The following is a 26837-nucleotide window of genomic DNA, read 5'->3' as shown; positions in this document are numbered from 1 at the left end:
CACTATGTAGACCAGGCTGTCCTCAGACCTGTGATCTTCCTGCCTCTGTTATGATTACAGGCATGTGCCACAATGCCTGACAGAAATTCGAATTTTAGGTGTCAGATAGTCTGGAGGCAAGGGCTCAGACAGCTCACCAGGCTTGTCTTGAAATTGCTTTGTAGCTGAAGCTGGCCTTGAGTGCCTGTACTTCCTGTCTCTATCTCCTAAGTACTGGACTTATAGGAATGTGCCAAGATGCATGGCTAAGAGTCTCATTCTTGACACATCTGCTTGGGTGGGACAACAACTAGGCTGCAGAGACACCTGGGTGCCACCATGTTTGGTTTACGTGGTGCTGGGGATAGAACCCAGGGTCCCATGAATGCTAGGCAAACACTCTACCAAAGGACCCATGCCCCTGGCTGTTGAGGTTTGGTCTGTTGCTATGTATAGTAATGCTAACCCACACCCTAATGTCTAGGCCTACTAGTGACTTCTGTGTATAAGCTTTTGTTGTGCAAACCTTGTACTTTGATTTAAAACTATTGGTTAAATAAAATTGGCTACAGACAATTACTGGAGGGATTAGAGGTAGGTTGGAAGAGACCTGGTGGGCGGAGAAGAGGGGGAGGAGGAGGAGGAGAGAAAGGAAACTGCCACAGGGTGGGGGGTGGGTAGACAATGAGTACACGGCCAGGAGAAACAGCAAGTATCTGGGGCTACTTGCTGTAACCCCAGCAGTTAGAAGAGTAGATTAGAAGTCAGGCGGTGGTGGTGCATACCTGTAATCCCAGCACTCTGGGAGGCAGAGGCAGGCGGATTTCTGAGTTCGAGGCCAGCCTGGTCTACAGAATGAGTTCCAGGACAGCCAGGGCTAAAACCTTGTCTTGAAAAAAACCAAATCCAAAAAACAAAAAACAAACAAACAAAAAAAGAGTAGATTAGGAGTTACCCCCAATTGTCAAAGCCAAATAAAATAACCATAGTCTGAGTCTCATTTATTTGTAAGATATTCATGATAAGCTTAAATTAATTTTACTACAGTTCACCCCTAGAATTCTTTTAGGAAAAAATACGTAGTACAATGAAGCCCTCCAGACCTGTCATCCAATTCGACAATAATCAACTCACAGTCGCTACATGTTCCTCTTCTTTTAAGTTTCTAGTTTGGGTAGCTTTTAATTCTCATAATTTCAAATATATCATAGTAGGGGCTGAAGAGCTGGCTCTGTGGTTATGAGCTCTGACTCCATTCACAGAGGAGAGCTTGCAGTGAGGTGGCTGGGAACAGAGTCAGTCCCCAGCACCCACGTGGTGACTCACAACTTTTCTATCAGTTCAGTTCCAGTAGGTATGCCCTCTTCTGACCACTGAAGGCATTACACACATGCTGTACACTGAATGCACAAAGCATACCATACACCTAACATGCAGGCAAAACATTCATACACAAAAATAAAAATAAATAATTCATTTGTAAATATCCAAATAAAAGAATAATGACTTTTAAGGTACATTTGCTGTCTTTACAGCATTTTGCTAGTTTATACAAAGCAGACAGAAATACCCTACTAGAATATGTCTTTTTGTGAAGCCTTCTTCCTTGGGGGCCAAAGAGACAGGCTGAGGCAGGCGAAGCTCCTAGAGCCACTGTCTTGAAGCACCATTCAAAAGCTCATGGTGACAGTTTGCTGCTCTGTGGCCTGGGCCAGCTGTGTGTCTAGATACACAAAGGAGGGACACTCTGCTGATGCCACAACACATATCTCAGTGTGCTGAGATCCTCTTTCCTGGGAGTCTCCTGGCCTTCAACTCTGAGTAGCTCTCTGCAGTATCCCTATTATGCATCCCTACTATGGAAGGCCACACTGTCAGACTTAGGGTTAGCTAACAAACAGCTTCTCTTTCCTAACCTCATACCTGCTGCTTCTGTCCCAAATGATCCTTCTGTGAGTCTTTTGCAGTGTCGCTTGGTCTCATGCACGGCTGGCCTTCTCACTGTCCCTTTGGCCCTCAACCATACTGTCTGTGGTGGATTGAAAGAGAATGGCCCCATAGACTTATAGGTTTGAATGCTTGGTCACCAGGGAGTGGCACAATTTTAAAGGAATAGTGGAATATCCTTGTTGGAAGAAATGTGTCAATGTGGTGGGATTTGAGGTTTCAAAATCTCATACCAAGCCCAGGCTCTCTCTTCAGCTACCAGTGCATTTGAGTGTAGAACTCTCAGTTATTTCTCTACCACCATGTCTGCCGTGTTTGCTGCCATGCTCCCTGCCATGATGATAATGGACTAACCCTCTGAAACGGTAAGCAAGTCACAATTAAACGCTTTCTCTTATAAGAGTTGCTTTGATCATGGTGTCTCTTCACAGCAATAGAACACTAAGACATGTTTTTTTTTTCATTTACTTCATTTAAAACCACTTATTTGTCTCATTTGTTGCTGTATTTCCAGCCCAGTACAACAGCATATGATAGCAGATATTAATATTTGTTAGGAAACCAAGAAAATGCACTGAGGTGTGGTGGTACATGCCTTTAATCCCAGCACTTGAGATAGGTGGAGCTCTCAGTTCAAGGTCAGCCTGGTCTACAAAGCAAATTCCAGGACAGCCACACAGAGAAACCCTGTCTCAAAAAGCCAAACCAAACCAAACCAAACCAAACCAAACCAAAAACAATAACAACAACCACCACCAAACTGAAAAACAAGAAAACAAAGTACTAAGACTTAAATGTAAATAATGATTTAAATTTGGAATTGAATTATTCACCTTTCTGTTACTCTAACAGAATGCCTTAGGAAGAAGAAAGTTCTATTTTTGGCTGGCAGTTGTGGAGGTTTCCATCCGTGGTCAGTTGGCCCCATTACTGTGGAGCCTTCAATGAGACAGCAGGAGTTGGTGGCAAAGAAAGGTGCTTACCTCCTTCCTGTAGGTGAACTGAAGAGAGGAGGAAGGGGCTGGGGTCTCAAGGGCACACCCCAAGGACCTCACCTTCTCCATTAAGATTCTATACAGCAGAGAGTCTATCATCTCCTAAGAATGTTCAGGCTGACACCAAGCCTTTGGCACATGGGTCTTTGGGGAAGATGCCCAATTTATATCAAGGATCGCCTAAGGTTCTCTTATCCTCACATATCCAACAAGTCCTGGCAGTCTTTGGGAGTCCCATCCTCTTACCCAAAACTCCTAGACCAAACACCCCAGAATTCACAAGTTTTTAGACACAAGGGAAGATCCGGGGAGTATCTGTCCACTTCCCACGTCTCCCATGTGACAGAGAGGCAACACCTTGCACTACCTCTGTGTCTTCAGGAAGCATGGGTCCTGATAATCAGGCACAGCAAGACCCAGCCTCTCTCAGCGCAGGACATAAGCTTCCAACGCTCATGAAGATACTTGCTATCTTCAGAGCATTTTGGATTTTGGAAATCTGGCTACAAAGCTAAAGAACTGACTTTTTTTGTTTTGTTTTGTTTAACCAAGTACAATTTTTTTTTTTTATTTTTCAACTGGAAAACTAAAAATACGGAACGCTTCATGAATTTGCATGTCATCCTTGCTCAGGGGCCATGCTAATCTTCTCTGTATCGTTCCAATTTTAGTATATGTGCTCGCGAAGCCAGCATGACCTGACTGTTTTAAAGTTGAGAACGTCTTCCATTCTTCCCAGTATCTAGTATGAACTGTTCAAAAGCACGGTAAGTTTAAGAAGTTGACATCACACACCTGCCTTTGTGCTTTCCCTGTAGCTGCCACAAGGCCCTTGACAAAAGCGACCTAAGGAAGGAAGAGTTCCCTTTGGCTTACGGTGTGAGGGTCCAGTCCATCCTGGCAGGGAAGGCACGGTAGCATGGGTTGGTTGGTTGGTTACATTGCATCACAGGCAGAGAGGTGAATGCTCTGTCACTCACTTTCCATAGTCTATTCAGGCCAAGGCCTCAGCATGAAACAGTACAGCTAAGCCATCTCCAAACATGAGGGGTGTCTCTTAGCTGATTCTAAATCCCACCCAGCATACAGGCTAGAGCAAGCCTCATATGGACCCTACCAATCCCATTTTACTTATCCACCTTCCACATATACATCCACGGAGCCCCTGTCTAGGCAAGCAATGTTTTTTTAATGATTTATTAATTTGTTATTGTAAGTACACTGTAGCTGCCTTCAGACGCTCCAAGAAGGCGTCACATCTTGTTACAGATGGTTGTGAGCCACCATGTGGTTGCTGGGATTTGAACTCCGGACCTTCGGAAGAGCAGTTGGTGCTCTTAACCTCTGAGCCATCTCTCCAGCCCCAGTAAGCACTTTTCCATGAGCTCAGCCTCAATCTGTGTTGCTTACTTGTGTTTTGCTTTGTTTTGAGATGGAGTTTGACTATCTTGTCCAGGTTGGCTTTGAACTGGATTCAAAGCCATCCTTTTCTTTAGCCTCCAAGACCCTGGGACCACCCAGTGGGCCCTGGACATCTCTGGTACATTTTAAAGTGTCAGAAGTAGCATCCTTCCTCCTGAGTACCCCAGCATACACGCTACCCCTGAATTCAACATTCGTTTTTAGGAGCTTTTTTGAGGAAGGTGTATAGAATTTCCATAAAATGCACAAATTCGAAGTGTGTACTGATTGTATGTTGATTATACATACACTGGTAAACTGTAAAGCTTTATCAAGGCTCAGAATATTCTAGTTACCTCAGAAATGGCTTTCAAGACTCCTAGTTAACTTCCAGTCCTACCATCAGAGGCTCCCTCAACACTGTGTAGGCTTTTCCCACCAAAGATGGTTTTGCCTCTGAGACAGTAAAGTTGAAATCCCTGCCCCTCCCCCCTCATTCCATCCTTAAACCTGCCTGACATCCCTTTCTGCAATCCTCTGTCTCAGGTTGTCACAACCATGCCTCCGAGTACTATTCCAGTTTAGGGGAGGTGTGACCCCCAGCAGAAACCCTCTCATGCCCACAGCTCATTCCCCCTCCATGTCTGTACCCGACCCTTATGAATACCAGGTTCAGTGACTGCCTCTCTCCTTTCTTCCTGTCCTGCTGCAAGCACACACTGTTTCCCCTGAGGCCTAGAGCTGTCCCAAAGATGGGTCATTTCTTCAAACGTCAACCCATAAGGGTCTGGAGAGATGGCTCTGTGATTAAGAGCCCTTGTTGCTCTTGTGGGGAACCTGGGTTTGGTTCCGACCCTTAAGTGGCAGCTCACAACCATCCATAACTTCTGCTCCAGGGAAACTGATGCCTTCTGACCTCTGTGGACACAAAGAATATGCATGCTGCAGATATACGTGCAGGTAAAACAGTCATAGGCATGTAATAAACTATATCTAAAAACATCTTAAAAATCAAACATGCAAAGTTCCGTATTGAGTCTGAGGTCAATATTATATTAAAGCTTTAAAACCTTAAACTTGTTGTGCTCTCCGTGTGTAATAGGGGAGCATTCTGCCACTGATGGTGTATATCCCTAGCTCTTGTTTTTTTGAGACAAGGTGAATAGGATAGATAACTCAAGCTCACCTCAGAGTTCCAACCTGCTTTTGCTTCTTGGGTTCTGGGGTTCTAGGCATTTGCTGTCACCTCTTAGGTGCTGGGGCCGTCACCTCTTTGGGTGCTGGGGCTGTCACCTCTTGGGTGCTGGGGCTGTCACCTCTTGGGTGCTGGGGTTCTAGACATGTGTTGTCACCTCTTGGGTGCTGGGGTTGTCACCTCTTGGGTGCTGGGGCTGTCACCTCTCGGGTGCTGGGGTTGTCACCTCTTGGGTGCTGGGGTTATAGGCATGTGCTGTCACCTCTTGGTTGCTGGGGCTGTCACCTCTTGGTTGCTGGGGCTGTCACCTCTTGGGTGCTGGGGCTGTCACCTCCTGGGTGCTGGGGCTGTCACCTCTTGGGTGCTGGGGCTGTCACCTCCTGGGTGCTGGGGCTGTCACCTCTTGGGTGCTGGGGCTGTCACCTCCTGGGTGCTGGGGCTGTCACCTCTTGGGTGCTGGGGCTGTCACCTCTTGGGTGCTGGGGTTCCAGGCAGGTGCTCTCAGGCCCAGCTCCTTTCACTTCAGGTTTAATACGCCTCTCCTGAAATACCTGGGACTGACAGCACTGGAGATTTCAGGTTTCCCCCTCATGGTTTAGAATGCTTGCACATGGGTAATGTGATCACTCAGAGGTGGGACTCAAGTCTGAACATGGGCCTCATCGGTCCCTAAGCCCTTTGGGAATGGAGCCCACGGCTCACTTTACATGCTAGCTTCAGTGTTCTCATGTTTTGACTCTTGCCTGTCACATGAAGTCAGGTGTGGAATTTTCTACTTGTAGTATCATGTCAGAGCTCAGAAAGCTTCAGATTTAATTGGATAAAATTGGACTTTTAGGTTAAAGATGCTTGGTTTTTACTGCTTGTCAGGGTTTTATGTAGGTCAGAGGTGAGCAGTGAAGTTTACTGAAGCCAGGTCCCATTCAGAACATTTTGTTACTGGAATGTTCTCCAGAACTCTTGTGATCTGTCTGCTAGGCTCCTTCCTAAAGATGCCGGCAGCACTGCTTTATCATTGGGTTTTAAACAAACAAACAAACAAACAAACAAACAAACAAACAAACAAAAGGTAGTGTCTTGTTGTTTCCTATTGGGAAGGTGGGAAAAAGGAGACACAAATTTTGGGAGCACTCATTCACATGAGGACCCCACTCGTGACCCATTTAGTTCAAGAGCCCATCTATCACCTGTCTGTGGGGTGGGCATCAAAGCCCCCCCCCACACACACACACACAAACCTGTGAAGAATGAACACAAACCTGTGAAGAATGCAATTCAGTCTGCAGCTGGGAGTCAGGAGTGTACAGTCTTGCTCCCTGGAGTGATTGGAGCTACTTCCTGCAAACACACATTCCTGGCTCATCACAGAGGCAGACTGGCTGCCCAGGAGGAGTCGGTGAAGCTTGGCCAGCATCTGAGCAAAACTGCTGCCATCTTGATGAGACCATCTGTGCCTACTTTCCAAAGTTCATCATGATCGGGCCTGTGGGCCGATGATGTTCCCTCCTAGGAGGACCTCAGCTGGGTCACTGGATCCTCACCTGAGTGTCTGGCCACTCCTCCAAGCCACGTGGCCTCAGACTTCAGGGAGGAGGCAGAGCACACGGGTTAGTGTAGATTAGGAGGAAGAAGGGGAAGCCACAGTCTGTGATACGAGAAGACTTTCCAGTGCAGCTGCTCTGAGTTGGTCAACACTCTTAACCTCTCACCCACATTTATAAGTAAACCAAATAAGCTCAATCCTAGGATGAATTGTTGTCATGGGGCCTCTTTGGTTTGTCCTCGGAACCTTAGGAAGAGGAGCACATGTCATTCACTGCTCCCCTCAGGAGGGAATTTTCACAACAAAAGCTAAAATATTTGTCAGCACCCTGAAGTCAGGCTTTATGTCAGACTGCATCGTTGTGATAAAACACCTATACAGACAAAGAAAGAAAGAGACTTTAGTTTTACTTCATAATTTCAGAGATTTCAGTACATGGTCACGTGGGCTTGATTCCCCTAGCCTGAGACAGTACAGTAGTATATCATCCTGGTGACAGCAGAAAGTAGCAGGCTGACTGAACTACTCACTGCTTGGTGAACAGGAAGCAGAGAAAGGGGAAAGGACTACTTCCTTCCGCTAAGCTTCATCTCACAAAGTAGTCCACTGCCTGGGGCCCAAGCACTCAACACACAAGCCTGTGCAAACCAGCTCACTTTCAAACCACAATGCCCTAGAAAAATGGAGGGATGGGAATGCAGGGCCAGTATCCCCTCTGTGTCAGTGGCTAAAGCCAAGCCGCACCCCACAGTCACCTGAGAGTAGTGTTAGTCCGCTCTCCAATCCTCATTTCTCCCCTGTGAGGTCCCAGGTACCTTCTTTTCCTTGGCTTTTACCGTTTGCCAGAACAACCTCTTTCATGGTTCTAGGCACCTTTCAATACCTGAAGGGAGTTAGAGGCTGGTTGGTATAACGCTACACATTTCACGTTCCTACAGGACAGTTAAGTTGCAACTCCTCATGGTGGCCTAGACTCCAGGGTGAGGTTTTTGTCCCGCCACCCTGAATCAACAAGGGTGTCTCCCTCTTTTCACAGTGCTTCCAGGTTTCTGATGGGCAGTTCTCAGCCTGCACTGGACTTCTAGTGACAGGACTTGAGGGGTCTTCCCTGAGCCTCACTAGGCTCCCCGCCTTCTCACCTCTGTCCTTTCCAGATAGTCTGGCTTGGCCACTAATCTTGGGTTTTACTCACTCCTGTTTTCACAGCAAATTTGTCGATCACCACATCCCAGTGAAGTGTATACACAGTCTGCACTTGATAAAGGCTGCCCGAAACGAACGGGCGAGTGTGTATGGAGTGATGGAGGAAAGGATGTGTGGATGGATCGGGTGAGTGGAACGATGGAAGGAGGGAGGGAAGGAAGAATGGATGAATGGTGGGTGGATGGACGGAAGGATGAATGTTTGGAATGAGGGATACCTAATTGAGACTGGCGAGACCGTGGAGTGCGGAGCGGGATGACAGTAACCCCAGGTAGCAGTCAGGCTCTCTGTTCCGCTCCGTGCGCGTTCGGCCATAGCGCTGTGGGCGCCCGAGGGCGGAAGCTTCCGTGCCGGAACCGGTGCACTCGGCGCGGGTTGCGGGGGGTGCGGCTTAGCAGGCGGACCGCGGGGCCGGCGCTCAGGCGACGGCGTGAGAGGCGGCGGCGGGATGGCGGGCCGGCGGGTAAATGTGAATGTGGGTGTGCTGGGTCATATCGACAGCGGCAAGACAGCGCTGGCGCGCGCGCTGAGCACTACGGCCTCCACCGCTGCCTTCGACAAGCAGCCTCAGAGCCGCGAGCGCGGCATAACGCTCGACTTGGGCTTCTCCTGTTTTGTCGTGCCGCTGCCGGGGACTGAACCCGGGACGGGCGACACGCTGCTGCAGGTGACACTGGTCGACTGCCCCGGGCACGCCTCCCTCATCCGGACCATCATTGGCGGTGAGCGCGGGCCGGGGCGGGAGCCGGGCTCGGGGTCCCAGCTCGTGGGATGGAGGCCTGACAGCCTAGGCCTGGCCGCCAGCCCGGGAGGCTTGTGGGCTCGAACTCACAGCCTGCAGACGCGGACACAGTTCCCACCTTCACTGCCGTGCAGCGAGATGCTTTCCTAGAAAAAATGATCCAAAGGAAAAAAACCCTGCAAAAAGGGTGTGTGCAAGTTAAAAAAGAAAAAAAGAAAAGTCACCACTCACCTGTCTTTTGGTTTCCTAGTTCTCTGTCCCACACACTGTTTTCAGTTTCCTGTGTATGGACGGTTTCAGGAAACATACACAGAAACGCAGACAATGTGCAGAAGAAAGATCCTGTATTTTCTTCTTCTGTTGTAATACTTGGAGTAGGTTGGGGGTAGGTAGTGCCTTGATAAGAGGCGAGTGCTCTAGGCTCTCTCAGGATCTCATATCTCCCCCACCCCACCCCATACACAAATCATCACTGCCTGGAGACTCTATATCAATCTAATTAGTCTTTAAATACAGGCCACTTAGGAATAGGACATTATAAATAAATTATAAATAAATAAAAGATCTTGTAACTACCCTTCCTAGCCCAGCTCGACCCCTCCCATTGGTCTACAAGAAACTGTTCTTATGTCTTTTTAAAGTCCTTTTGCAAACCCATTTAAAGACACTGAAGTCTAGGGACAGGACCTCATAACCTGTGTGTAAGCACCTAGCACAGAAGGAAGTATGGCAGAGCCTACCTGCTGTAGCGCCAGGGACCCATTTCCTGCTTGCCCTCTTGTCCTGGGTTTCTTTGCACAGTGCTCAGTAAGCCTGGTCATTCCAGCTATGTGCTGAGTTAAGTTTTTTGGGCTTTGTGCCCCCCCCCCCCATGTTGCAGGCAGTCTGAGACTGTTTTCCTAAAGTGGAAATGGAGGCTTACCTGCCAGAGTCCCTCTGGTGCACATTCTATCCAGTCCAGGACTCACTCATTAAAGACTATCAAGGGCCACACAGTAAACAAACCAACTAAACTAAAAACTCCCACTAAATTCTGACTGGTCATATTCAAATGCATTGTAGGAAATGTACTCTTAAGCTAGTGTAAATTGGAGATAGAACATGCAGGGTAGAAACTAGAAAGTGGGGTTGCCATGTCCCTCCGTGGTGGAGTACCTACTTAGTGTGCAGGATGCACTAGTTTCCATCCCCAGTATTGCAAAGAAGAAGAAAAAAGAAAGAAAGAAAAATGAAGTCTGTTCTGAAAAATACAGAACCTGACTTGTAATAACTTACGATTTTTCATCTTTATGATAGTGTGTAAGTGGTACAAGTTCAGTAGAGTTTGGACCTTTCCTGGTTCGTGACATAGTTGGTTCTCATAACACTGAGCAAATGCGGCAGCCTGCAACTCCTAGTCAGCCCTGAGGTCCAGAGTGCAAATCTCTGTGTCCCCAACTCTGGGTGCCGAGCTGGCAGGTCCAGAGGTTCTGTGTAGTCAGTGCATTTTTAGCTTCCTAGGTTTGGAACCTACAGAAACGGTATGGGATGTAGCCCAGCTCTAAGGTGAGAAACATCTAGACTCTAGGCCAGGGCGGAAGGACTCATTCTTTTAGAGATGTACAGAATTGGGTTTGAAGCTTTTTTCCTTACTAGCTCTGTGCCCTTTGAACCTTGCTCTGGATCTTACATCACTAGTGAATAGTGGTGATCATGCAGTTACTTTCTGGTGTGGCCCTTCTCAAATATTTCTCTTCTTGGACAAACTTTGCAGGAAGTGTGTTTATTGTGTAGCCATTAAGGAAGGCAGCTAGTCAGCTGGACTGTCAAGGCCGGCCTGCCTCCCAAGCTGGGACCTTTCCATGTGCCCCAGTTTCCTGAATTCCTGGCTACGATTCCAATATGTACATTTACACCGAGTGTGGCAAAAGCTTTAGCCCAGTGTATGTGATCAGATGGCTGCGGCCCAAGCACTGGTGTTTTGATTAAGACTCTATACAACTGTACAGGGGATTTGTGCTCTTGTAGCCTGTTGCTGCTCTTCTTGCTTCACATCTTGAGAAAAATTTCCTTCTTTGTCTTAAAATGTGACCAGACCTGACTGGAGTGATAAGACCATTCTTCCTTAAGGAGATCGGATCCCTACCTTCTTTCTTGAGGAAACAGGAAAATGGAGCTTTTCCTTTTGAAGGGAAGCATGCAGCTGTTTGAGTGCCTGCTCTGGCCCAGGCCTGTGGCCAGGACCTTGTGACTGGGCATTGTCCTGTGGAGAAGCAGCACTCTGATTTTCAAGTTGAAAGTGCACACAGGCCTGCTGCTGGAAGTCACCGCTCACTTGTCCACAGGGTCTGTTTAATACTGTGCTTTGCCTTCCTGAACCAGCTGCAGGCCAAATCTTGACAGTGCCTTTGGAATGGTGCCATTCACCCACTGCTGCCTGAACAGTGGGTGGAGTCATTTCCAGGGGCTCATGAGATCATGTTCGCCCTTGCTTCTAGATTCCTAGTACTTTTTTGTTTGATTTAGTTTTTGAGGTAGGGTCTCTCTACCTCTAACTGTTTTGGAACTACCAAGTAGACCAGGCAAGCCTAGAACTCATAGAGGTCCTCCTGTCTGCCTCCCAGGTGCTGGGATTAAAGGCGTGTACCACTGCTCTTGACTCCCCAGTACATCTTGTATTTGGATTAATCTAGTCTCTTTATTCCAGGCTCAGTACCCAGGCTTTCCTTCCCTGGAGCCTCCTCAGCAACTACTTTCCTATGTTTCTGACCTTCAGTCATGCTGACGACGCTTCTACTCCTTAAATGGGTCCACAGTTACTTGGCCCCTGCTGTTGCTTCTTGGTATGTCAGACTCCTTGCTGCTGGTCTCAGTTTAGATGTCCCTTCATTAGTGAGGCCTCCTTGACTCACGCTCTCTGGTGTGTCTGCCCCCAGCCCTTACCCTTGAACTTTCCCATTTCCTTATGTTCCTTGGGTGTTGTGTCAGTTGTCCCTTGCTAGGACAGGACTGTATGGGTGCAGAGTAGGATCTGACTCGCCAGTGTTCTCTGGTGCCTATGCTGACAGCAGGCATCTGGCAGGTTCTTAGTAGGTTCTAAGGGAGGGAGAGCTGTTCCTCTAATGGCCTAGCTGGCTGTGAGTGAGTATACAGGATTAGGACAGGGCTGACCTGTAATGAATGCATCCTAGTATCAGTTCTTCCCTGGTCTAGGAGATGACAAGAGAACACTGGCAAACGCACATTGCCACATTCCAAGGGATCTCTGGAGTTCTGTGTATAGAGAGCAAAAGCTGGAGTAACAACTCACAGAAGCTGGGCATGGAGTGTACCTGCCTGGCTACTTCTCTTGTTTAGTGGGCTGGGGGCTGGGGACTGTTTGAGCCCAGGAATTTGAGCCCAGCCTGGGCATCATAGTGAGGTTCTGTTTAAAAGAAAAAAAAAAGGCATTCCTCAACCTTTGTTGAGGCACAGGATGTGAGCACATTGAAAAGAAGAGCTTCCCTAGGGCAAGGAACCACCTGGTAAGGCTGCTTTGTCAGATTTGTGTCCAAGATAACTACTAGTAGCATGGGGCCCAGCTTCACAGGGTGTGGGATGTGACAGGTATGTTCAGGACTCTGAAGGTCTAAACGGAGTTTGGGCCTAGAGAGTGGTGGTGGGGATTTCTCTTAAGGGCCTGGAGCACTTTGGAAGACTGTTGCCTTATAGATATATGTGGCCAGCTGAACTGTGGGTAGGAAGCAGCAGGTAGGGACTTTATGAGTAGAGGTGTGGTCTTCTCCTGGGATCCTTGGATGAGTTTATCATCTGTTCTTAACCTTTTGGGGAATCAAGTGACCCTTTCACAGGGGTTGCCTAAGACCACCAGAAAACAGTTTTATTATAATTCATAACAGCAAAATTATAGTTTTGAAGAAGCAAAGAAAATAATTTTATGATTGTGGGTAGTCACCACAGCATGAGATCTGTATTATAGGGTTTCTTGATAGTCCAAGTTAAAGCCAGTTAAAAAGGCCAGTTAAAGCCAGTCTGATTCAGTTGTTCTCCAAGGTGAACTCTCCTGAAACAAGAATCCCTTCTTCACCAAAACTGGACTTCTGGGCTTGAGAGATGACTCAGTGGTCAAGGGCACTCACTGGCTTCTCTTCCAGATGACCCCGGTTCAGTGCCAAGCACCCACATGGCAGCTACAGCAGTCAGTCAGAATTCCAATTCTAGGGCATCTGATACCTTCACACAGACATACAAACAGGCAAAACTCCAATCAGTGCTCTAAAAACAAGCAAATTATTTAAAAAAGAAAAACAAAAACTGGATTTCATTGCCTTTGTAGCTCAAATGAAGTGCCTGGTGGTGCTCTGGGTCAGAGGTGGTGAACGCATGTGTCAGTTATTCAGTGTCGTTCCTCTGGTTGGTGCATTAGTTTGTTTTGTTATTGTTTTCTTAGCCCTCACAGCTGCCCTAGAGAGGAAAGGTGAAATTTGCATTTTATAGATGGAAAAATCCTGTACCTCAGAGAGAGTGAGGCCACAGTTACTGCTAGCCAAGTTTGAACCAGTGCATGTGCCTGCACAGCCCTTGTCTGGCTTCCTCAGTGTTAATGAAAAGTGTGCTGTCCACTTCACCCTCCTGGGTAGTGCTTCAGGGTGATTTTTTTCTCAAATCCATTTCCCAGTATAAATCTTTCAGGGTTAGAACTTCAAAATGATTAAGCAATGTATGTTTTAAAGACTTGGGTTGGGGTAAGAGATGTAAGACTCATCTTTAATCTAAGTCTAGTAGGAGAAAAAAAAATGCTGGTCTCTTGGCTTAGCAATTTATAGTCTTCTGGTGGCTGTAAGGATTAACAGTGTTTTGTCTCTGAGTCTTTTGTTCTGGTTGTTTATGATGGGTTTCCAAGCCTTCCCATCTCATACCCACTGTGTGAGGCAGGTCCTGCACGGCCAGGGCTTTCTCTGGGCAACTCCCACATAGGAATGCACAGGAGTTTGTCTGACCCAATCACTGCACTTGGAGAGTAGGGGCATTGGCTCTTACCCTTGAGACATTTTTCTTTGTAAAGCTTAAGCTACGGCTGTATGTACAGACAAGCTCTTCTTGTCTGCCCCCTGTGCCCTTGGTGCCCAGGGGTGTATGTGTTCAGCCCTTCGATCTGCTTTTCTAGGCTCATCCCTTTAAGGCCCTCTGTATTCTAGCTGAGAACCTTCCTTTGGACTTGTGAATGGAATAGGATTTGTATGTGCAAAAGAATATATGCCATCAACCAAGTTTCTCATGTCACCCTATGTAGTGCACACTGGCCTTGAGATGTGCACACCTAGGACCAGAATGTTGCTTGGTATAAAAGACCGGGCTTGGACAGAGGCCTTGGCAGCCAAGGACATGGGGGATGTTATTCTAATGGGAAAAAATGAAAAGACTTGATGTTTTCCTTGCTTTTGGTGTTTCTGTGAGCATCTATCTTTGTAGGAACACATAAATGGCACTCACATGCTTATATAACATTGAAGCTTATTAGGTGCTAGAAGGGGAAGTGCTTCCCTCAACACAGGCTTTGGTATCAGGTATTGGTTGGGCCTTGGCTCTTTGTACTCTGTGCCTATGTCTGTTATTTTCAGCAGTAACACACACACACACACACACACACACACACACACACACACACACACACACACGGAAGATTCTGCTGTCTGGTACAGCGTCTGTGATGCCTTCTGCCACCAGGTGATGCTGAGCCAACATGAGTTGCTCGTTTTCCCTTGCTTCAAAGGCTCTCTGGTCAGTAGGAAGTCTGCCTCACTGCAGAGAGCTGCTGTAGAAATACAAGTGTGTCTGTTGTGCCTGGCTTATCACTCTCTGACCCCACTTGATCTCCTTCCAAGCTGCAGTGCCTTTAGCTGTCTCCAGGAGACTCAAGTTGAGCTCCTCTGCACCATTTTCCCTTGGAGCTGGACAGCGGGTGACTTTGCTTTGGTTGGGGTGACAGTGTGGGAGCGGCACAACATCAGACACAGTCTCCAGTTTAAATTAATGCAGAATATTTGAGCAGGAACCAACAGGAAAGAAAAATGGAAGCAGGTAGTCATATTTCATTCCGTTGGGGTACATTTTTCTTCTCATGGGGCTTGCCCTTGAGAGTAAAACATATCAAATGTTAAATCAAAGAATATTTTTGTAGTCATGCTAGGAATAGAAAATAATGCAAAGACTTTGCCTTCTTGAGGCAAATATTTTGCTGGAAGGTTATAATCAAAGTCAGAAGGAAATTGTAGCCACAGCTTTGGTAAAGCTGTGATCACTTAAAATTAATTGCTTTTAAGCTTTTTGCTGAACGTCTCCTGTCTACATCTGAGTGTCTTTGGGTTTTCCTTCGGAACCACTTCATTTAGGCTGGGGTAAGATTTGGGCAGGCATTTCAGAAGATAACCTATCAATGAAGCCCCAGGACCTAGCCCTTCTTGGTCATTCTTTTGTTCAGTGGAACCTCAGCCAGGCTGGGACTGAGTCTTTCATGATTCTCTGTTTCCTTCAGAAAGGGCTTTGGTAGCATGTAGAAGGTGGTGCTGTCTGTAGCTCTGGCCTTCAGCTACCTTATAGTCCCAGTTCCAGGGAGAGTGGGATTTTGGAGGCAGCCTCACGATGGGACTGGGAACCAGTCTGAACTGAGCAGCACATTGTCCTCTGCTGATGGAAGGACCATGCTGTAGTATATGACTGGAAGCACTATGGAGTGGGGACGAGGCCCGAGTCTTCTGTAGCTCTACTTGGCCTGCTTCACAGAAAGTACATGGTGGGTTTTAAAAGAAGTTTAGTTCAGATAACGTGCAGTTCAGCATGCTTAGTGTTTGCCTGTGTGTTTACGGAGTTGCATGGCTGTCCTCTACAAAGAGGCGCTGTGCTTGCTCACAGTCAGCTCTGCAGACCTGGGCAGCTGCCAGCCTCCTTCACAGCTCTGTAGATTGTAGATTCTGACAGAAATGGAATTGTTTTGTGCCTGGCTTGGGTTTGGGATATGCTTTGTAGTTGTTTCGAGAAAGGGTTTCGCTGGGTAGCCCACACTGGACTTGAACTTGTAGTGCTCCTGCTTCTGCCTCCCAGGGGCTGGCATTATGGCATTTCCAGTTTCAAGCATGCTTTTTAAAGTTAATCCATACTGTGGCATGTAGCTATATTTCATCTCTTCAAAAAATAAAATTTGTTTCTAATTGTGATAAAAAGACACAATACTTGCTACCTTACTAAACCATCCAAGTTGCTTCTTTCTGTGCCATACCTAACCTGTGGGGACCCCTTTCCTAGGGACTTCTAGTAAGAGAGGTCCAGATGGTGATGTCTTGGTGGGTTTTGGTCTTGTTTTTTTTTTGCTTATTTTTAAGACAGGTTCTCACTACATAGCTCTGACTGGCCTGGAACTTACTCTGTAGATCAGCCTAGCCTTGAGCTCACAGAGACCTGCCTTCCTCTGCTCCCAAGCACTAGGAGTAAATGTGTACACCACTATGCTCAGCTGTCGTGGTGTTTTCATCCACTCACTTCAGTTCTGTGTGTACAACTGTGCAGTGTTGTTTTGGATGTGAAGCCAGATACAAACCATGTATATGTCTTCAAGGGTCTTGTGGTCATGGTAGGCAGGAGGGAGTGTGGTGGGCAGGTAAGATGCAGGGTTGGAAGAGTCTTAATCAGGAGAACCTGTATGATGTGATGTGATGTGTGTGTTGTGGCACAAGCAGGAAGGACACTCCTTCTCCCCCCCCCACCCCCCCATGGAGACACAGGGCCAAACCTAAACAGATGACCTGGAGATTTGCAGGCAGAATAGCTACAGGGAATAGCCTCAGCAAAGTGCTGGGGTGTGAGAGCAGGTGGAGCTGGTGGGGAAGTGTGGTGAGGTGTGCTAGACCAGTCCAGGAAGGCTTCTGGGAGGAGGGAATATCTTATAATTTTGTAGCATGGTTGAGAGCTTACTGACAAGATGGGGGACAGTTCAGCTAGAGAGCCCAGCATGCAGACAAACAAGGCAAGACTAGAACATGGAGTCATGAAAGAGGGAGAGTAACAGGCCTAGTGGCTAGAGGGTGTCTGGGATAGAGCTTAGGAGCTGGGTGTACACTTTGGGTGGGGGGGAGTGTGTTTTAACCAGGGGTCCTTGTAGTGGTTTCTACAAGCTCCCTTGGAGTCTGAAGAAGAGTCCAGGTCAAGTGGCCTTAAGGCCAAGTGTTCTGAATGTGCTCTTCCAGCAGTAAGCAAGCAGACAGGCAGGTGACTACAGGAGGAAAACAGAGCTCTGGGGTGCCGGTATGGAATGCCAGGCAAGGCCAAGAGCTTCTGCCTCTCAGGAGAGGGTAATTATAGGTTTGGGGGACGCATACTATCTTTTAGACACCATTCAAGACCCCTGATACTTACTGTATTCTCAAAGCCTGTGTCAGGGGGGCCTCTGGTGATAAGTAGGTTGCTGTAGGTCTCAGCTGGTAAGATCTGCCTCAAGCTTCCCCCAGCCTAGTTCCTGGCCATGCTTTGTTGAGGTTTGCAGTGATACCATTGTCCATGTCCATATAAGGAGAAAGCCGTAGCTCCTGAAGATCAGTTTATATATATGGCCCATGAGATGGTTGGTTCCAAGCACAGGTTCTGTCAACATCCTCCTCTGTACTGTTCACCATTTTTCCCTGGAGTGGTTGAGCTTTGCTTCTTGTTAATTGGGTCTTTCATTTCTTGTGCAGTATAGCTAAGTCTCTGCTGCTTTGAAGTAGCCTCATTGGGTAGGAGGGAGGACTTAGCTAATGTGATGCTCCTCTCGGCAGAAGAAAAAACAACTCTGCTGTTGAGATCCATTGCCTTTCCTTCTTTTGCTGTCACCGTATTGTGATGATGCTCTCTTTTCTTGAGGCCTTCAGGAAGACTAAAATGATTTCCTTTGTCTCTAACCTACTTCCTGAGGATATTTATTTGGCGGCACACACAGGTGCTACCTAAAGATAAACTTGACTTTTTTCTTTTAAAATTGGTGCTGGAAATGCACTAAAGTTGCTCTGCTTGTTCGAAGGACCTGCCTGGCCTAGCCTTTGCTGTATAAGTTTAAAGCCCAGGGGAGGTCAATGGCCGCTGCCCTTGGCCATCTGACCTTGATATTGGAGCTAAAACTGCTCGTCTGCACTGGATTGTAACACTTGAAGACAGTCACTCTACTGTGGTCATTTTCAGGTGAGTCCTATTCCTTGCCCTTTTGACACAGGCACCAGAGAGCCAGTATATGTGTACTTTGGTATTTCCTATTCCAGAGTGATAGCTTAGGGCAAGCTTGGGATGGTCTGCAGAGCTTAGCTCTAGAGGAGGAAGACTGGCCTAAGAAAGAGGACTCTTGTTTGTTTAACATTTCTACCTGATACCTAGAGACTGGAAAACCTCAGACGAGCAGGGGTTGGTGTCCAGGGTGCTTCCTGTTGCCGATGCCCCTTTACTGCAGTGCTTGACAACCTGTTGTGAGGGACAGCCACATTTCCCACAGAACTTCCTGTTGAATATTGTTGAAAGCTTACCAGTAGCTGGGCAGTGGTGGCGCACGCCTGTAATCCCAGCACTCTGGGAGGCAGAAGCAGGCGGATTTCTGAGTTCGAGGCCAGCCTGGTCTACAGAGTGAGTTCCAGGACAACCAGGGCTATACAGAGAAATCCTGTCTCGAAAAAAACAAAAAAACAAAACAACAAAAAACCAAAAAAAGAAAGAAAGAAAGGAAGGAAGGAAGGAAGGAAGGAAGGAAGGAAGGAAGGAAGAAAGAAAGAAAGAAAGAAAGAAAGAAAGAAAGAAAGAAAGAAAGAAAGAAAGAAAGAAAGAAAGCTTACCAGAAACAAAGATAGGGGATATTTCAGCTAGAGAAAAGTCAGACAAGGCAGGACCAGAGCATGGAGTTCACACAAGAGGAAGTGAGTAGCAGGCTCAAATAGTAATGTTTTGATTGTGTAGCCCAGCGGTGTGGCTGAGAGCCACAGGTAGTCAGTGGAGCGTTTGCGTTAAGCTAGTGCTGCTGAGACATGGGAATACAAATTTGCCTCAGTGCAGCTGATGGTGCAGTGCATGAACTGAGAAATGGCTGGGTACATCCCTACAGTGGATCAGGGTTGGTATTCTCCCCTATGTGTGGTTTGGTGCTAGGGGCTGTCATCTTCCTGGGAAGGAGCTTGGGGCTCCGTGCCTTCCTTGGTATTCCAGACTTGCTCTTTAGTTGGTCTACACCCCCTGTTTGCCTTCCTAGTGGCTCTTTAAAGAATGGGCTATGAAATGACCCTCAGTCTTCCCGTCCTCCTCCTTTTCCTTGTTATAAGAATCACTTGATAGCCTTGTACCTCCAGCAATTCCATCAGTGCAACTGCTGCTTGGGATAGGCTTCACCTAGCTCTAGACTGGATGAGTTCAATTTCCCTTTACTTATCTCCGAGTCTGTAACTCCTGAGTCAGGAACTCTTCCTGGGTACCTTCCATAGTTGCTTGCTTAAAATTTCAATTGCTGTCTGGTGGCAGAAAGCTCAAGCCCCCTCATCATGACTGAAGTGGTCTTTTCTGACTTGCATTTTCTTTCACTGGGACTGCATGACATCATTTGGATACTTTTGCACAGACAGAACATGCTCTCTCAGGCTGTGGCTTCTGGTACCAAGCACTTCCTCTAGAGGAGGAAGACTGGCCTACGAAAGAAGGCTCTGGGAACCTCCTTGTTTTCCTCCCAGGCTGGACTAGGTAATTTCATTTATGACTTTCTGCACACTATGCATACTCTTAGGGATTTAATTTTTCTATTTCACTCATTTTTTATTTAGTGGGTAAACCTTCAGAGGGCTGGGCCTATTATCGTTTAACTTGGTCTCTAAGGGGATGGGATAGGACCTGGCTCAGTTTGAATAACTAACGCATATGTGTAGGCACCCAGGAGTTATTGAGTGAGTGAGTGAATGAATGAATGAATGAAGGATGATGGTTGGATGGATGGATGGATGGATGGATGGATGGATGAAGAAGAGGTTATTTCCTACTGCTTGCACTAAGTAGCCCTACTCCTGTGGTGCTTTAAGGGACTGCCCAAAGTTCAACAGTGGAGGAAGCCTGCCTCGAGGTTAGACAAGTTAATCTTTCAATGGAAATTCAATCCTCACTTTTCATTTTCAGGCCACTTTGCGTAGCAAAGTAGTTTAACTCATAGCAGATTTCTGCCATGCTGATGGTTAATTTCACGGCCCACAGAGGGTCAGCACACTAATGCCGAGAACACGGCGACCCCAGTGTGGCTCGCCGCACACAGCGAGGGCCCAGCCCTGTCTTTTTTTTTTTTTTTTTTTTTTTTTTAGAGTACCAGTATTCAAACATCCTTCAGCAGGCTGATTTTGAGTTAACAGGGGTGACCCTTTCAAGAACAGTTTTAAAAGCTATAGTGTAGATCCCTCCCAGGCTGTGTATTTTCCTTTCTCTATGCAGTTCAAAAGGGCTGCGTCATCTCAGGGTTTTGCCAGCAATCTTCAGCTTGACCCTGGTTGTTTAAATCTGCAGGAGGAAATTTGAACAAACTTGTACTTTGGTAATTCTTATGGCTTCGTGAACCTTTAACCTTAAGGTTTCTTTCGGAGCCACTGGCTGCATTGTCACCCGCTGTCCCTGCTAAGGCTTTCAAAGGGCATTGTCTAGTGCGTCTGTTTTCACTTTGCTACTGGCCTTCTTTTGAGGAAGGGTATTAATTCAGACCTGATTCTAAGGCAGGAGGGGAACTTTTAAACTTGCCCCAGAGCTCAGGGATGGGGAAATGAGCATAATGCAAGCCCATGGCTGATGCTGGTGAAGGAGAGAGAGGCCTCCAGCCATCTGGTGGGCAACCTCAGCTCTGTTACGTCCTGTCTGACACCATGGCCAAAGAAGTGATTGGCTCTGATAAGCAAGCCTGTTAACTGTAAGATCCCAGAGTGCCAAGGTCTAAGGAATTACCTGGGGTTCAGCCGATCACTATGAAAGACCACATACTAATGAATTTCCTGGGGTCAGCAAGAAGACGCCTCAAGTCTGGGGGAGAGCTCTGGTGCTGCTCTGTCCTGTCACTGTTCAAGACTTCCTGATGCTTGTTCCATCCTGTCTCTCTCTCTCCTTCACCAGTTAGCCATTTCACCCTCCACTACTTGTTTGTTTTCTCTCAATATGACGGGTAGTACCAGCACAGGTCCTTGTGGGCTTTGCTGCTGGTTTCATGTATGGTGATTGAGACCAGACCTTACTTGTCTTGTGCCATGGCCTTTGAAGCAGGCTTGGGGGCTGCTAAAACTCCTTGCCTGGCTTTTTGGCTTTATTTCTTTCCTTGGGCTTCTTAATATCCTAAAGGTGACCTTATTCTGCAAGTTTGCTGACACAGAAAGAGTGCCATCATCATGTTAATCAAATCCATTTAGTAGTCCCTAAGAGACCTGCGTGCTACCAAGGCGGAAGTTTCCCTAGCCTCCCAGACAGGTAGGAGGTAGGTATTAGGAAGTGAAGAATTGTGAGTTGTGGTCAGTACTAAGAATAATACAGGACTGTTGGCTTTGGGTTATCTCCTTGAAGCAGTGCCTACAGTGGCTCTGAGGAGGGCAGCTTGGACTGGACTGTAATGGGGAGAGGGGGTGGCAGGCAGTCATGGGTATCTTTGGACAGATATGCACACTTGGACTGGTTTTGTTGGAGGACAAGCAATTGGTATATTGTGATTCATGGACAGAGAGACATTCACACTAGCCCTCAGGTGGGTAGCCACAGGTTTTCTTTACTGGCTTTTATGCGTCCTTAGTCCTGTCTGTTTCTGTTACCAGGCCTCAGATTCATGTGGCTATTTTCTACCCTTTCCTTAAATTCTTAATGTTGTTTTTGTTGTAGTATTGGAGAATTGGATCTCAGACCTTGTGTGTACTAGGTGAAGATTCTATACTACTTCCTTATAGTAGAACAATGAGCTGAGGTGGAAATAGGGTTGGCAGGAATTCTGGCATGGCAGTAGTTAGCCAGTTTCACAGTTCTGTAGTGTGACCAGTGTGGCATGCAGGTATCCAGTCACAGGGTGGGAAGATAGCAGTCCTGAGTGGACAGCAGAGATGTCAGGTAAGGCATCCACCCATTCAGTCACAGAGCTGGTGAGCAGACATGCTGTGGTTGGGACCTGCCCTTGATGTCCCCTCCCCCTATCCCTCCTGCAGGGTGTCCTGAGTGAAAGGTAATACACAGCATCAGGAAGGGACAGATTTGCCTTTTCAGGAGAACTGAGGTTACTATGGTCTGGTCTCCCAGCTGTGCTGGTGAGGTGGAAGAGCCGGTGCTGACGCTCTGATGATTTGTTGTTTAGAATAGAACTGGAAACTGATTTCAGAGAAGCCTGTTCCACCTGAGCTTGCTGCTGAACAGGAGTTACTGGCCTTAAATTTGTATAGCTGTCTTCTATCCTTTTCTTGAACCTAGGGACAGGCAAACACCCTGCTACTGAGTCACATCCCTAGCTCCCTTTCCTCAAAACAGGGGAATAGTAACTGATTTCAGAGCTTTCTTGAGATACCAGCTAGGTCTTTGGTCTCCAGGAAGTGATTGTGGGGAGTCTACTTTGGGGGAATCACTAGAGCAACAGCAACCTGAGGGATTCTTGTTCTCCTTTTCTCCTCTGGAACCAAACGGGTTTCCTTCCCGTGTGCAGATTTCTTAAGTAAATGGAAGTGCTACTTACTTATTATTGCAATTGTTGCGGGTTCATCAGTCTTTTTTAGGAGTTTTTTTTAAAGTGCATAATAAAAGTTTCCATGATAACCAACAGCTTTTTAAACAGTGAGTGTTTTCCAGGAGCCCTAAGAGCCTATTGCATTAGGTCTAATTTCTCCAGCTGAGGCTTCCTTCTTCTTATCTCAGAATCTGCCTCAGAAGGCAAACTGGGGATGCATGGCAAATTCTCTAGTAACAGATGTGTGTCGTCCTCTTCCTGTCAAGTCCCTAGGCTGGGAGATCCAGCTCTACTCAGTACGCTATACACTAGGTGTGGGTAGACAGACACACCCTATGCTGATTGGAGCTGTTTGGTGCACAAGAGGGCAGTGTTTGCTTGCAGTCTCAGATGGGTGATCATGTGCGGGTTCACAGGTCAGCATAGTTAGAATGACCTCAATCTATTCAAGACAAAATAAACTGTGAGTCAAGGTTGTGATGAGTCCTCATACATGCCTTTAAATACACAACCCCTTCACATATACAACCTCTTCACAGCTTTGCTGCTTGTTAGCCCTCTTTTTCCTAAAAAGAAAAATATTGTTTCTTTCAATGTTTATTTTTAATTTTTTTAAATCAATGAAAATATGGTTGCAAGTCTTGTACGACACTGGCAGAGGTTACACAGTGTCACAGAAGCAAAACAACGGCTTCCTAATTAAAAACCAGATGGGCAGATTTTTGTTTGGAGTAAGAGGTCAAATGTATTTTCTCCCCCTGTCACATCAATGTAAAGATTATCTGCCTTAACTTTTAAAGTGAAGGTGTGTACATTGGCAGTCCACCCCTTATTCTTTTATTCTGCCTTTTTCCCCCTGTAAGGTAGCTTTCCAGAATCCTGGTGTTCCCCTTGATTGACTATGCTTTTTTTTTCTTTTCTTTTTTAAAATAAGGATTTGCCCGTTTTCAGTTCTCTCATGGTACTCTACTGGTGAAACTTTTGGTCAGCAGGACACATGCTGGAATGCAGCTCTTGCCCCACCAGATTTCAGCTGTTGTGGTCACCTCCTGATCTCAGGTGTCTCTAGGGTATTGGTGTCACTCACTGATGAAATGCTACAGATGTCAGAGCAGCTTGAGGCAGCAAAGGGAGACAAGGCATAGGAATGGCCATAGCTTGTCTTGGCATCCCCATGGGAAGCACCTGGGCTTTTGAGCTGCCCGTGTACCCCAGATGGAGGCAATTGTCTTGTATAGGCTGACTACGTCAGGAGCATGCTCATAGAGCTCATGCACAGAGCAGAGGCTTGACCTGTCTGAGTGTCATGAGCAGTGGGTGCTGTTAAGACAGGGGGATAGAGATGAGGATGGGATTCTTGACTGGAGACAAGCCTGGGCTTCCCATATTGCTTATTTACTTGATGCCTTGAACATCTCTGCTGGCCTTAGTGACTATCACAGCAAAGCGTAGTGAGACCCAGATGCAAAGCCACCACTTCAGTCCCCCAACAGCAATCAAGGAGATGGGCAGTTCTAGGCTGAGTCCTGTATAGAATCAGATGTCTTCTAGTCTTATGTAATCCAAAGGGAGTGTGTCTGTAAGAGTGGTGCCACATAACCAGTGGGGTATGGCATCCCCTGTAGTCTTTAATTGATCCATGACTTCTAATTTAAATGTGAATATGACAGCACTGAGTGCAGTCAGTGGGTGGCCACCTCACCGGTTTTCCTATGACCCACCTGACTTCTACATGGGTCTGAGTCTGAAAGAAAGATTTTTGCTGCATTCGGTTTGTAAAAGAGGCTCACCAAACATTTTTTCCTGGAACAGAATTTTTGAAAAATGCTGGAGCCTTTTGTTTACAAAGGAACCTCATTTGTAAGGGATAAGAGGTTGTTTCTGTGTGGCTCTGGGTGGTTTTGTCCTTTCACTCCCATAGTAGGGCTGGCAAGCAGGGATGAGACCCGTGTTCTGGGTAGTACTTTCCAGCTAGGCTGTGTGCTTTTTCAGTCTCTGTCAGCTCAGAATGGAGCAAAATGAGTTGAGACCCCTGCAACAAGCAATATGTGGGTACACCAGAGACATCCGCTGACAGAGATAGAGTGTATCTGTGAGTGAATGGTCTGGGTGCTGTCCTGTCTGGGATGTAGATAGAGCCATTGTTCTGATGAATTCCTTTATACCAGAGTTCCCTCCACAAGGATTGCTTGTGGTCCCCTCTTGTGTTTTGATCAACAAATAGATTGTGCAGTTTTGAGGCAGGTCTCAATCTGGATCTTGAGTGTTTGTCCCACTCTGTAAGCTTTGCATGTTGTGCCTTAAGCATTGCAACCTGTTGGGGGCATAGGGAAGACAGGTCTACTTCACAGGGAGCTAAGAGGTTTGTAGGCAGTGAATTATATCGAATTATGCACACGAAGCCCAAAGACCTTAGGTGGAAATGTTGGACAAACCATGCTGTGATCACATAAATGAGCCTTTCCTAATCTTGCTTTCTTTACCAGATGAGAGGACATACCCTAGGAGTATATGAGAGTTAGCAGTAGCAACTGGGATACCAGTAAATGGATGCTGACCTCTTGGTCCCTGTCCCTGGGGTTGGAGGCCTGCAGGGTTTAGTATCAGGACGTAGTGCCTTTTAGGGTCCTTGGATCAGGGCAGACATCCTTTCCCTCAGCACTGCTGGCATCGAGAAAGAACATTTAATTTATGCAAGAACAATGTTTCAGAGAGGGAAATGGAATTCTTGTTTTTTAAAGGTGATGAAGAGGAAGGGAGAATACTTCCCTGCTTTCCCTGGTGATTGATCAGGATGGAGAACACATCTGATCTTTCCTGTTTGAGGTTGTCATCAACTTCCAGTCTTTTTCTCCTCCTCCTCTCTCTCTAGTCTCTTGTATCTCCCCTGCTTATCCCTTTCCTCCCTCTTTTCCTACTACCCTATAGAGACCCTGCTTTTGTCTAAGCCAGTCCTGGGGAACTCAGTGTCACATTCTGGTGATATCCTGATGTTTTGTGTGGTCTTGGATCTCCTCTCCAGCATATACGGTGGCTTTCAAGGGCCATGCCAGGTGCTTGCCCTGTTCTGCCGTGGCTTGTACAAAGTGCTGCTTGTTGCTTTTGGAGTGTGCTCTTATAATTCCTTGTGAAGTAGCCAGGTCGCAGAGTGATGTCAGAGTTGGGGAGCTTTGGGGTAGGCTGGGTAAAGCAGGCCTGGGGTTCTGGGCCAGGTGGAGGCTCTCTGAAAGAACTGATCAAATTCAAAGTTGCTTGCCATTTAATGAGTCCCAGGTATACAAGCTCTGCAAGCCCAACACATGCAGGCTCTGGAAAGCCCGAAGGAAAGGACGCGGTCCTGTTTGGAGAGACGCCTTCTGCAGAGGGAAGTTTGCCAGGTCTTTCTTTCCTCAAAAGGAGGGAGGGAGGGAGATCAGTTGGGAGATCCTGGTGGGAGCCTCGGCACTGGCCCAGGTCTGTGCCCTACCCTGCTCTGATCTTTAGAGTTTGGGTACCTTGCTGTGCTTACTTAACAGAGCTAAGCTCTCAACCTCTGTTTTCTTATTTTCAAAATGGGAGAATAATTACGTGTGTGTGTGTGTGTGTGTGTGTGTAGAATCCCACAAGTGAAGCTGTACATAAAGCTTGTCTAACTCAGTAAATTTATGACAAATATAATCTAGTTTTAAAATTCTATCAGAGTATACATATAAAAATAAGTCTTGTCAGAAAATCTCCCTGTCCTTCCTTTTGGTGAGAGTCATGCTAGATAAGCAGTGTTTGATGTCACGTATAATATATACAGGTTTGTCTCTGCTTGAGACTAAATTAACACATTTGAACTCATGAATGTGGTTGGAGTTTAGAGGAGGGCCGTGGTGTGAACGGTGATATAACATAAGGATGTAGAGACACATGGATTGTTGGTGTGTGAAAAAGCAGTGCTTGGTCTCTGGAGAGGTCATGCCGGGATCCATGGCCTGTGATGTTGGAAGCTTATAGTTTCTGGTCATGGAAATGTGTGATGCAAGGAGCAAACCTTTCTTTAAAAGCTTAGTCTGACACCAAGGATGAAATTCCACAGAATAGCACAGAGAAACATAAAGGCAACTGGTGGAGTTGACAGGCTTGAGACCAAGAGCCAGGGAAATGAAATTTGAGTC

At 46.8% G+C, this 26837-nt stretch overlaps 1 protein-coding gene, 1 long non-coding RNA gene and 1 other non-coding gene across 4 annotated transcripts in view; 1 reads left to right on the top strand and 2 right to left on the bottom strand.

Moving 5' to 3' along the window:
• Positions 1 to 3509: 3509 nt before the first annotated feature.
• Positions 3510 to 3616, bottom strand: LOC127679456 (U6 spliceosomal RNA). The gene has a single exon (XR_007976769.1). It is a non-coding gene; the product is annotated as a U6 spliceosomal RNA (small nuclear RNA).
• A 2999-nt stretch (positions 3617 to 6615) lies between these two features.
• On the bottom strand, positions 6616 to 8756 carry LOC127678922 (uncharacterized). The gene is made up of 3 exons (XR_007976648.1): positions 8481 to 8756; positions 7816 to 7943; positions 6616 to 7433 (listed from the first exon to the last, which is right to left on the bottom strand). It is a non-coding gene; the product is annotated as an uncharacterized LOC127678922 (long non-coding RNA).
• The window catches only part of Eefsec (eukaryotic elongation factor, selenocysteine-tRNA specific), a 199138-nt gene continuing 180958 nt past the window's right edge, over positions 8658 to 26837 (top strand). The window contains exon 1 of one of the 2 annotated variants that reach the window (XM_052174279.1): positions 8658 to 8985. In XM_052174279.1, coding sequence (XP_052030239.1) covers positions 8712 to 8985 — 274 coding nt within the window. In that variant the 5' untranslated portion in view covers positions 8658 to 8711. The remainder of the gene's footprint in view (positions 8986 to 26837) is intronic. The other variant, XM_052174278.1, reaches the window with a different exon arrangement.

The sequence above is a fragment of the Apodemus sylvaticus genome, chromosome 2 (assembly GCF_947179515.1).
Source record: "Apodemus sylvaticus chromosome 2, mApoSyl1.1, whole genome shotgun sequence".
Taxonomy (NCBI): domain Eukaryota; kingdom Metazoa; phylum Chordata; class Mammalia; order Rodentia; family Muridae; genus Apodemus; species Apodemus sylvaticus.
This window is presented reverse-complemented; position numbering and strand designations above follow the sequence as displayed.